The 12,396-nt window shown below is 43.3% G+C and overlaps 2 protein-coding genes across 2 annotated transcripts; one reads left to right on the top strand and one right to left on the bottom strand.

Annotated features, from left to right (window-relative positions):
• The first annotated feature begins 3,847 nt into the window (after positions 1–3,847).
• Positions 3,848–5,724, top strand: LOC147430503 (uncharacterized). The gene has a single exon (XM_086493550.1). It carries the CDS (start codon positions 4,222–4,224, stop codon positions 5,722–5,724), a length of 1,503 nt encoding a protein of 500 aa, XP_086349676.1. The 5' UTR covers positions 3,848–4,221.
• A 1,544-nt stretch (positions 5,725–7,268) lies between these two features.
• On the bottom strand, positions 7,269–9,793 carry FAD2 (fatty acid desaturase 2). Its single transcript, XM_086493123.1, has 2 exons — positions 9,655–9,793; positions 7,269–8,591 (listed from the first exon to the last, which is right to left on the bottom strand). Exon 2 carries the CDS (start codon positions 8,574–8,576, stop codon positions 7,443–7,445), a length of 1,134 nt encoding a protein of 377 aa, XP_086349249.1. The 5' UTR covers positions 8,577–8,591; positions 9,655–9,793; the 3' UTR covers positions 7,269–7,442.
• Positions 9,794–12,396: the final 2,603 nt, after the last annotated feature.

Raw genomic sequence — 12,396 nt, 5'->3', positions numbered from 1 at the left:
CACTATGCAAAGCTATGCTCTAAGAGTGATTATATACGAAGAGACTACTTCTTTCTCGTAGAGATGCATCTTCTTCTCTTCATCTTCCTCACTCCCTGCTAGCTCTCTCCACCTTTGAAGGCGTTTGAGGTCTTGGGATTGAAGCCGGGGACAAGTTAATGTTTTTGCAAGTTAGTTACGGACATAATATTGGTGCATGAAGCTTACCATCTTCATGGCATCAACAAGGTCTCAAGGAATACAAGGCATGTATTATACCAAGTCTCTCTTCAAGAGAGAATCTATAATACAAAAGCCTTTTAGATGGGGGACCGGCTCCAAGTAAATCCGGTCTTCAATTGTTGTCAATTTCTCTAATTCTCTCCCTCTCTTTTGCAAGTATTGTTCATGTCAAGCTAACTAGGTATAATGTTTATTTTGCTACCTTCAATCAAGTACTCTCCTTATGTTCATTAAGAATCCTCTTGAGGAAATGCTCACTATTATTACTTTAATTCCGCTACAATCCATGTTATTAGCCGTATTCCGTTACATGTCCCCTCAAGGTACATGTAGTGCATGAGGTTCATTGTACCTTTTTTGTTGAGTTCATAAAACACCTCCACTCACAATTGTGAGTATGGCAATCATGAGGTTCATTGCACCTTCTTTGTTGAGTTCATATGACACCCCCGCTCACAATTGTGAGTATTGCAACCAAAAAAAGAGAGATCCAGCACTAAATAATTTTAGTCATCTGACGTATGTTGATCTTGGGTGGTGTCTTATTTATAGATTGGCTAGTTTTAGCATGCCTAACTGATCTCTCTAAGAGCACCTTGTTTATTTGAAGCCCATGCCTTGGTATAGTCTTATTAGAGTCGGGTGACGTGTTAGAAAGATCATAGAATGAAAGAAATGGTGTTAAAATACTAGAGTCCGGGGAGATAGTATCAAAAGGGAAGGTTTTCCCCGCAAGCAATGGCCGGAATCGAGGTGGGTGGCAATCATGAAGAACATCTGGCGCCCACATTGGCCGCTTGCGATGAAGGTCCTTCTTTGGAAGGTTATGTGGGGAGCCCTACCTACTGGAGTAAAGGTCCGTGCCAGAGGGATTGGTTCTGATAGATGCTCGCAATGTAGAAAGGCTAGTGAGGACCTTTCTCACTTGTTCAAAGAGTGTCCAACAATCTGTGGCAAATTTGCAAATAGGTCCAAAAAGACCTGGAAAATAGGTTTCTTCAAGAACGATCTAGTACTTCTTATCAGCAGGAAAATTGTCAAATTCTGTTACTTCAAACAGAATTGGAAGGCTAGGAATTGTCACGTCTTCAAGAACACCTTGAAAACAACTAGGTTCACGGAGATTATACAAGAAATTAGGGAAACGATGGTCCCCTATGGGAATCAAACCAACTTTGATGAGTGGATTAAGGCAATTGGTGTCTTTTTTATTTGTGTGGTTAGCAGCTAAGTTTCTCCCTGGGGTCTTTCTCAGTTATGCGGGGTGGCTCTCCTGTCAACCTATGTATCTTTGGGTGTTGGGAGACGTCATGGCTTGGCACAAGCATGACCAAAATCTGTAATTTCTTGTTTTTGTTAATATAATAACTCACCACTGAGTTATTTTTCTCATTTCACTTTTAGGACGCATAAACATAACCCCCGCCTGTTGATGCAAGCCAACTTTGCCTTCCTTGATAAACTTTGCTAAAATCGGCAGAGTTGGAATTTGCATGTTCTACCCCCGCCTCCTACTACGACCGAATTGTCTACGTATACAAAGGTAACAAGGTTGCCGCTTTTATTGGGTAAACGCAAAAATTGATGATGCATGGCAAGGGTAGGGCCTGTGCGAATCTGCTCTTAGTAAAATAAAGGCTGCAGGTTCCTTAAACTTGAAGTAATCCTAAGCCCTACGTTTTCTCCAACTGTTGATTTGCAAATTTAAATTGCAATCCCACTGCTTTTTTGAGATTGACGTGGATTTTGGTGAAAGCCGTGTTTGAAGATTTGCTCCGTCCTTCACAGCCGTCCACCCAAGCTGTCTCGCTATGGAGTACATTCCCACACGGCAGGTTTAAATTGCTCGTCACCTATTGGCTCCTCCATCCTCCCGTGGCCCCAAGTTTCGCCCAACAGGCTGCTGCCACAGTTTACCTATTGCGCCCCTCCCCCATGCTCTATCGCCATCCCATTGACCCAGGGCTGGTCCCCCGGGCCCCAAGATGTTAGCCCAACTTATATCTAAGAGCATAATCATACTTATGGGCCCCAGGACAATGGGGGAAAAAAACCCACTCCACAAAGCTCGTGTCTTATCCACCTGTGCTGACGCGTCGTTGCACATATGGCGAGCTGCATCCCGCTGGACACATGTGGAGCATACAACACAAAGCTTGCATTAAATGTTATAAGGCGAGAGATCCTTCTATGTTATATCATCAAGTATCTCAAACATATCCTATCCCCCACCTATTTGTCCAACTGGTTATCAGATATGCGAGGCAGAAAATGTGACTTTTTAGACCTTGATACTACTAGCTAAGGGCAATCAGCGTTAGTATTTGACGGCCATCCACCATGCCAAAGGCTTTCAAATTGTCATAGGAACGGCAAAGAAGGAACCAAGATGTCCACAGCACGGTGGAATGGAAAATCGCCCATCCACGTGGATTGGGAGGATTTTGAGTATATTGTCTACGGAATGGCATCCACAAAAAACACTTGTCCAAAACAAATTTTGATAAATATATTTATATATATGTTTAAATATGTATAAAAGACACTAGTGACTACAGACTTCAAATTTTAAGGCTAAAGCTCACGACTCACGAGTCACTAGTGTGACACTGCTCCAATGCTCGTCGTAAAAGAGTCAAGGGCCAAGGCTAAAGGCTAAAGCTCAATGGGCCTAGGCCCAAAATGGGGACTAAACTTGGAATTTGGAAAGTAGAGGGAAAATCAAATTAGGGGCAAGTGCCACACTGCCAAGGCTACGGACTCCAGAGTCCGGACTTCAATTTGAAACCTGCTTACAACTACAAGTTTTACACACATTGCACAAATTAAAATTTGAAGATAATAGCCTTTAGGGCCGCTACACTGCCTGTGCCTGGTTAGTGGTTCGAAAGAAACGCCTGGGTACTGCGCAGTTGCCTCAATGCCTGGTTCAAAAACTCAGAACTCGGGGAGCAGCTTGCGTGACAATGCAAACTTCACAGCTGCACGCTTCTTGCTCCTGAGTTCGCCCCACTTGTTGCCGCCCCAGTGCGCACCCTTATGCTGCGTATTAGAAGCACTGTGGTGAGTGGTATGTAGAACGCAGTTGCGCCATCTTGCTCCCTATGACACTTGCGCCCTCAGGCTCTTGCCGCTTGCGCCATGTCCAGATTCTCCATCATCGATTCGTTTGCAGAACTCAACGCAGTCACATGGCAAGTGCCCACTGCCCAATGACGTTACATCGTTTATTTTCAGTTTTTTAAAGCTATAGCCTATGAATAATGAACATTGAAATGTGACCAAAACTGTTTCCTCAGAACAATCTACAGAAACTTGAAAAGAAGGGACTTCCCGCTTGCGTCACGCGTGGTGTATCGTGCATCGTTTGACGACGAGATTGGGGCAAAAGATTTAAAAGAAAAGACTTTGTCATCGTGAGGTCAACCGGCGACCGCAGGAGCAATATTTATCTTTTTTCTTCGGTATTGTGTTTCAAGGAGTCTTTTGAATGGTATTGTTAAAGTATTTATTTTGCTTTCAAATTGTTTTGTCTCCTCGATTTGCAAACTGAGCTATACTTAGTATGTTTTACTTTGTTATCCTTAGCAGCTAGAGTCAAGTTATGGCTGCTCTAGGGCGTCCTAAGAAAAGCAAAAAGCAAAGGACTCTTTATGAGTCTATTGGTTTGCACGCTTTGCCTAAGGAGACCGGAGAGGAGGCACTTCAAAAGGAGGAAGCAAAAAATAAGAAACACCGTCGAGTGTTTCTAGAGAGCTGGAAAATAGTTCATCCATGGGCTTATTGTATCATCAACAAAGATGGTAATGAACGAGCCAAGTGTAAGTGGTGTACGTTCGCTCATAGGAAAAATGTTTATGCAAAGCCGGAAGGGGCTCACTCATTGCAAAACCTGCTCTTCAAGTGCATGAAGACTCTGATGAGCATCATGATGCAAAGCTTTTGTGGTTAGAGCATGAGCGAAGAAGCACTTTACCCATTGAAAAGCATGTCGCTGTTATGACAGATAGCGAAAAGAAACGCATTTTGTCATGCATGCAAACAAGCTGGTATGTAATGAAAAGGTTCTTGCCTCTTGAGGAGTATCCTAATTTATGCAGTTTTCAAAGATTTATGAGAACTCCAAATATGCCACTTGCCAATGAGTATTCATCTTACACTGGGAAAGATGCAGGCAAACAGTTTGGCAAGGCGATTCAGCATGTATACTTTGAGAGACTGATGCAGGATGTAAAGAGTAGTCCATATTTCTCCATTCAAGTGGATGAGAGTACGGACATTAGTGTCAAGCAATATATGATTCTCTATGTCACATACATTGAAGATGCTGGCAATGGGGCCGTATGTACAAAGTTTGTGAAGCTTTTGGAGCCTCGGGATGCTACTGCAGAAGCTCTTTATGATGTTTTGATTGAGTTTTTTAAGAGCCAAAATGTAGCTATAGCCAAGATGGTTGGCATTGCAACAGATGGTGCAACTGTCATGACAGGTTCACATGTAGGGGTAGTGACAAGGCTTAAACGAGTGGTTCCCCATCTTGTAAGCTTTCATTGCATAGCTCATAGAGAAGCTCTTGCATCCAATGATGCTTTTAGTAAGCATAAAGAGTTCAAGTACACTGACAAAATTGCAACAAAGCTTTATGAATGGACTTCGAGGTCTGCCAAGAGACATGCTTTTCTTGCGGATGTGGTGAAAGCTTTTGGAATTGGTAGAAGGGGAAAATTGAGACCCCAAAAGATGCATGATGTAAGATGGCTCTCAAAGGGTGAGGTCTTGATTAAGGTTATGCGACTGATGCCTGCGTACTTGAATGTAATGAGGAGTGCAGATGCCTCTTTATATGCATCACTCACTAATTACAAGGTGCAATTTCTTCTTCACTTTTTTGCCGATGTACTTGGAGAGTTGAATATCTTGAATTGCAAGTTTCAAGAGGCTCATGTTGACATATGTAGCATTGGAGACCATATTACGTCCGTTATGGAGACCTTTCGTTTGTTGTTCTTGGGTCCTAATTTTGCAAGTGGAACAAGACACACCGAAAGCTTCATAAAAACAATACATGCACAAATGGGGGTAATGATGTACAAGGATGAGAAGGATGTAGTACACTCTCATTACTTACACTTAGGTCCCATGTATGAAGGAGATGTAGCAAATCCGCAAGAAACATATGATAGTGCAATGATTTACATGATGTATTTGTGTCAAAGCTATGTGAGAAGCATAATTCAATCTTTGTGGGATCGCTTCAAATCGGACTTTGACATTTTTCAAGCTTCAAAGTACTTCTCACCCAAAGATTATGACAGTGTCTTGGCAAAGGTAAATGTAATATCACAACAATGGCTGGAAGTTTTATGCAAACACTTTGGGGAAGGTCAAAGTTCAATAGCCAAGAGTGCAAAGGAGAACGCCTATCTTTTATTACCAGAATGCGAAACTGCTTTAAAGGCAAGGATATGTATACAGCTTGGTTGGCTACATGTAATCATGTAGAATGGGAGCATTCTTTTCCTTGGACTATGAAGCTTTGGAGAGCTTTGTTAGTGCTTCCTCTTTGAAGTGTAGCATGCGAACGGGGACTTTCAAAGATGAACAAGATCAAGAGCAAGTTTCGTAATCAATTGTTGCTTGATACGCTTAATTTGGCGATGTCTGTTGGCATGAATACTCCCAAGGTAACGAATCCAAAAAATGTCTTATGGGATGAATGCTTTGAGGTTTGGAAGGGCATGAAGAATAGGAGGAGTGGAGATGTAAAGACAACATGATGTGAAAATGATGTATCTTTTTATTGGGCTTTCACGTTGTGAGATTATGGTTTGCTCACTGACATGGTGTTGCCAAGGCTGTTCAAGCACTTTCCTTTAGCTTTATGTTATCAATTTTTGGGTCACATGTGGATTACTTGACCAATGACGCCATATCTAATCAAGTCTTGTCAAATTTTAAATTTTTTTGCTAGTTAGATCTTTTGCAATTAACTGTAGAGTACAATTGTCATGAAAATTTTTCTGTCATGCAAATTTTTGGAATGGTGGCTTGTGTCTCAAAGAGGCTTAGGAATGGCCTTTTGAAAATTTGCCATACGGAATGGCAATCGTAAAATGAGGTTGTCCATTGCAAATAAGGGGTGCTTAGCAAATCCCAACGCTGAGGGCAACCCCGCCTTACGGCCTTTTAAGGGCCCTACAGCTCTAAGGGCCCATTTCTCCTTGTCCGCTGACAGCCAGTACCTCCTCCTTGGCAGCCCATACAAAAGGCAATTCAGCATTGAAGTGCTTTGAGGGCCTTCCAGCATTGAAGGGCTTTGAGGGGCCCCCAAAAGGCGCTTTACACGTCTTATGGGGGCCAGGGGAGCCACAGCCTTGAACTCCGGTCTTTAACATAAAACACCATATATTACAACATAAACATGTCTCCATACATTCTTGGCACAAATACGTCAGTCCGAACACTCTCTCTCTCTCTCTTATGGTGCGCACATAGCACCGTTCGGCCATGCGTTTGATTGAAAAGCGCCCACCACATCACGAGGTCCCACCACGCCCCTATCCAGCAAGCAACGGGTGCTGAACGTCGTATACATAATGGAGCGCTCCCCCCCCCCCCCCCCCCCCCAAAAAAACCACGTTCGTCTACGTTCATGCGGTGGGAAGAAGGCTCAGCGGTCTGCAGGCCTGCAAAACCTGACAGGTTGTGGCATTAAGCGAGCTGAGCCATTAGTCTACCTGCAATGCCTTCATTAGCAAGAAAAAAGCAGGACGTTCCTTCAACGAAGGCTTCATATGTGCACAAGCTTTGGAGCCGGCAGCTTCACTAGCGAACCACCTGAGGAGCGAACGGTGCATTACCTCTCTCTCTCTCTCTCTCTCTCACACACACACACACACACACGCACACACATACATCCTCCAGGAGATAGAGCCTCCCCATAAATAGAAGACTCAGCTTCCACTGTAGTCCAAAACAACTTCCTAAATTCAAATTCAAACAGTTCGTATAACTGCCAACAAACCCACAACACATTGACAGCCCAATTCTCAAAATGGCAATCAAATTTAACCAAAATGCTTAGGCAAAAGAGTACTCATTTCCAACAAACATTGACAGCCCAAATCTCCATAATGATAATTATATATACCCAAGGCGGCCAGAATGCTTAGTTGAAAGGGTAACTACATTCCAATAAACAGTCACACAGTCATATCTGTTCACTCAATGCTAAGTTTGCTCTTGTACCAATAAATACCAGCCTCCTCAGAAGAATCTGCCTCCACAAACACGCACTCTTTGAACTCCCTCCACAAAGCTTCAGGAACTGGAGTGCTATCAAATTGATAGTACTTGCCCAAAATTGGTTTGATAGCCTTTGTCGCCTCCAATGCATTATAGTGTGGCATTGTTGAAAAAATGTGATGGGCAACATGGGTGTCTGTAATATGGTGAAATACATGATTCAAAATTCCATAGTCCCGATCCACTGTGGACAGCGCTCCACGCAACCACTCCCACTCTGCATCTGAATAATGGGGAAGGGAGGGATGTGTGTGCTGAAGAAATGTAATAAGGACGAGGAAACCATTCACAATAAGTAGAGGCACTGCATACACCTTCAACAACCACAACCACCCATAGGCCGAAGCCAACTTGAATAGACAAATCCCAACAGCAACAATCGATACATCACTTATCAACACTTGCATCCTCTCCCGACTGTTGAAAATGGGCCCATTGGGGTCATAATGTGAAGCAAATCTGTCGTAAGGACGGCCCGAAACATTGAATGCGAGGTACAAGGGCCACCCTATAGTCAGTGTGACAATTATGGAAAGCAATCTTCCAACCGGAGTATTCAAGAAATATGCCGAAAAGCCAAGCCTGTCTTTCGTCTTGGGCACAAACACTTCATCTCTTGACATGCTTCCTGTGTTGCTATGGTGTCGTCGGTGGCTGTACTTCCACGAAAAGTAAGGAACAAGAAGCCAAGCGTGCAGGAAGAGCCCAACCACATTATCTACAAGTGAGTAATCGCTGAAGGCATGGTGTCCACACTCATGGGCAATGACCCACACTCCTGTCAACACACATCCCTGCACAATCCAATAGAGAATCCATGCTATCCATCCCAGAGGACCTAGGGTAGTGATGAACTTCGTGGCATACAGTAAGGACCCAGCCACCATGAGATCTACCAGCAGATACGAGAAAGACTTGACAAGAGACCTGTTGAAGCAGTGGGGAGGCACTGCCTTCTTCAACTGACCAACTGAGAAGGGGGGCCTTGCATGGGGAGCCCTATTCCCCAGCTCCTCACTTGCCAGCGACATCCTTCCTCCCGCACCCATGCTTGCTCTAACTCTCTGCAATAAAGGAAAAACAAGCTGAGGTGAAATTACAACAAATGAGGGACAAAAAAAGGGCTAGGAGACCTGGATGTGTGTAACACAATACCATTGTTGCTGCAAGAACATGCACAAAAGACAGAGAGACAGAGCCAGAGAGTGATAACAAGGGAAGCAAAAGAGGACAGGAGCATGTCTCTTTCAATAATACAAAAGACAGCTAGTGGAAGACATCTCATGACCTATGGCATGTAAGACTTCAAGGCCACAGCCTGTGCACCAGATCATACGCTATGTAGCTTAATATCAACATGAGCAGAGCTAACATCAAAGATCGCATGCTTGCAGATCATATACTGGTGAACATATGTGCACAAATAATCCTTACCCTAACATGCAAAATCAAATCAGGTAGCAAACAATGACAACCAAACACAGAGGGCTTGGCACCACGTCAATTGCACCCCATCCCCATATTCTACACCAATCACCCTCCATGTCTCATTCGTTGGCACTGTCTGCAGACTCGCTCCTTGCATTAGGTCAATATAACATAGCCAAAATCTGAACGCAATTCACTTTCAAAGAAAATTGATTGCTGCCTTGTAGGGAAAAAACATTAGACGCCGAGCAAAACTGTTTCTTTCAAAGCGTCTGAGATGAGAAACCCCAAAGGCACTCATTTGTGGTATCTCAACTGACACGCATTGAACAACAGAAGTTACAAGCTGCCTCCATAGCCGCTTGCACTTTATCCTGCAAAGACTTCGGCAGGCAAACAAAAACCACACCAGCCAGTTTGTAGATCTGAAAGTTCCAAGCACGCATAAAATGCACGTTTCATGGAAACAAATACACATGCAAGAGGCACGAAGGAAGTAGCAGGGTACATTAGTTGGTAAGCAGAAGATAAACATGACAGAAACATGGAAGAAAAACCCACAACCAAACAAAAAATTGCAAGCTTTTCGCAAGAACACGATGCCAACGCATTGAGAGACCGTAACAGGCGCCCTAGAAAGGCAGAAAACAGGATAACAAATAATTCATAATGCAGGGAAATGCAGGACGAGAAACTGACCTCTGGGTAGAAGCAGAGAGGAGCAAGTGCAAACAGAAGGAAGCTCGGCGATGGCGAGCCGGGTCTCGCCGCGAGAGGCGAGAAGGAGAAGAAGAGGGCGATTTAAACGAGAGATGAGCATAGTATTTGTCATTTCCTTTACTTGAGAAAGTAAAAGAATATGACAGGGAGACCTGACCTACCAATCCTCCTCTCCAATGGTATTGCATGATATTCCACTAGATTTAGTATATGCTTAGATATTTTGCATTTGTCAAATTTTTTCGATCTCTAGCTCCAACTCCAAGGACGCTTAACGCAAATGTATGGCACACATGGAGAGCTAGTGCAAACATTCCCTGAGCGCGTTGGCGAGTCACGTCCATCGTTGCATTCACGATGTAATGTGAATAACCCGTCGGTCTCTTGTTCACGCATAAAGATGGTTGAAAAGGAAACTTTGCATTCAAAGGTGACTAGGTTTGCCAAAGTGTCTCATTAAGGGGAATCAACAAAGATCCCTTGGCTTGAAGAAAAGGTAAGGGCACAAAAAAAATAAAACTTCTTGCTTTCCACTTGCAATACCTCTAGATGTTTATTAAGGTCTCTTGGGATAGTTTCCTGCGACATTAAAACTCTCTTCTTGATTTCCTTAAGTAGAAGGCATGGGAGATCCTCATGTGTGGTTTAAGTGATAGGCAAAGTCCATTTGTTTTGACATCTGTGCCAGTCTCCACTTCTCTAGGCGGCTAGAAGTGATTGTTGAAGGAGTACGAGCGGAAGTGCGACGTGAGAGAGAGAGTGCGAGAAGAAGAGCACGACGATATGGTGAACTCGCTCTGTTGTAATGTACAAAGCATAGTGAGTTCTTATTAGGTTTTTACAAAAGAATATGTGTACATACCTGGCGGCCCGCCCACTTACCTGGGTGACCACATTGAGCTTTATACCCCAACAACCTCCCACTTAAAGTCCAATGTGGTACTTTAAGTGTGAGAGAAGCTACTATACAAGCTAATATACAAGAGATGTAGAGAAGTGATGTACTACCCTACACCTAACTGCTTGTGAAAATGCACAAAGCTCTTTGAGGGAAGTCCTTTTGTAAGTAGATCAGCAGGATTTTCTGTGGTGTGAACTTTGACAAGCTGAAGTTGCTTATCCTCGAGCATTTCCCTGATGAAATGATACTTCACATCCACATGCTTTGTCTTTGAGTGATAAACTGGATTGCGAGCCAATTGTATAGCACTTTGACTATCACAATATAACATGGGCATCTCTTCTTTGATTCCCAAATCTGTTACTAGTCTATTAAGCCAAATTGATTCTTTGCATGCCTCTGATGCTGCAACATATTCACCCTCTGTAGTAGATTGAGTAACACAATCTTGTACTCTAGAACGCCATGATACTGCTCCACCAGCCAATGTAAAGACATACCCTGACGTAGACCTTCGGTTGTCTAAGTCACCTTCATAATCTGAGTCTATAAAACCCTTTACACTTAGCTCCTGACTCCCATAGCATATACGCATACTCTTTGTAGCTTTCAGGTATCTCAATATTCCTTTCACTGCCTCCCAATGTTTCTTGCCTGGGTTTGACATATATCGACTTACTACTCCCACTGCAAATGCAATGTCTGGGCGAGTAGCAATCATTGCATACATTAAACTACCCACTGCAGACGCATATGAAATCTTATCCATTTCAGCATGTTCTTCCTCAGACACAAGACAATCTTGTTTGCTAAGTTTCACATATAGTGGCAATGGAACACTCAATGCCTTTCCCTTCTTCATATTGAAACGTTGCAAAACCTTGTCAATATACTCTGTTTGAGATAACCAAATCAACTTCTTTGATCTGTCTCTCTCAATGCGCATACCAAGTATATGACTTGCCTCACCCATGTCTTTCATGTCAAACGATTTTGCCATCTTTGACTTCAAACCTGAAATTTCTTCCAAGTGCTTGCCAGCAATCAACATGTCATCCACATACAAAATAAGGATCAGCCAACTGCCATCCTTAGCCTTCTTTGTATATAGACAGTGATCGAACTCACTACGTTTGTAGCCTTGAGAAAGCATAAACTTGTGGAACTTATGGTACCATGCCCTCGGTGATTGTTTTAAGCCATAAAGACTCTTTAACAACTGGCATACCAAATCTTCCTTGCCTTTCTCAACAAACCCTTCTGGCTGCCGCATGTAAATTTCCACATTTAGATCACCATGCAAGAACGTTGTCTTGACATCCATTTGGTGCAACACCAAATCTAATATGGCAACCAATGCAAGAAAGCATCTCAATGTAGTCATCTTGACCACCGGCGAGAAGACTTCATCAAAGTCAATGCCTTGTTATTGCTTAAATCCCTTGGCAACAAGCCTTGCTTTGTACTTTGGTTGACTATCATGAGCGGTGATCTTATACCTGTAAACCCATTTACAAGGTAGAGCCTTTTTGCCCTGTGGTAATTTAACTAGCTTCCATGTCTGGTTTTATGCAGAGCTGTCATCTCTGACTGCATGGCCAATTGCCAATTCCCAGAGTCCTTCATTTGCATTGCTTCCTTGTAACATGAAGGCTCATTGCAATCAGCCAGCATCACATCGTTCATAGATGGAACAAACCGATCAGGAGGTCGCATGATACGTCCAGATCTAGGCAAAATAGGTGGCTCGGGCTCAGCCACAACCTATGGTTCCAATCTATTCTGTCCTTGCTCCTCTTGAGCCCTGACATTTTGTCTTG

The sequence above is a fragment of the Adiantum capillus-veneris genome, chromosome 21 (assembly GCF_014529385.1).
Source record: "Adiantum capillus-veneris isolate H3 chromosome 21, ASM1452938v2, whole genome shotgun sequence".
Lineage (NCBI taxonomy): Eukaryota > Viridiplantae > Streptophyta > Polypodiopsida > Polypodiales > Pteridaceae > Adiantum > Adiantum capillus-veneris.
The sequence above is the reverse complement of the archived record's forward strand: the minus strand, read 5'-3'. Positions and strand labels throughout refer to the sequence as shown.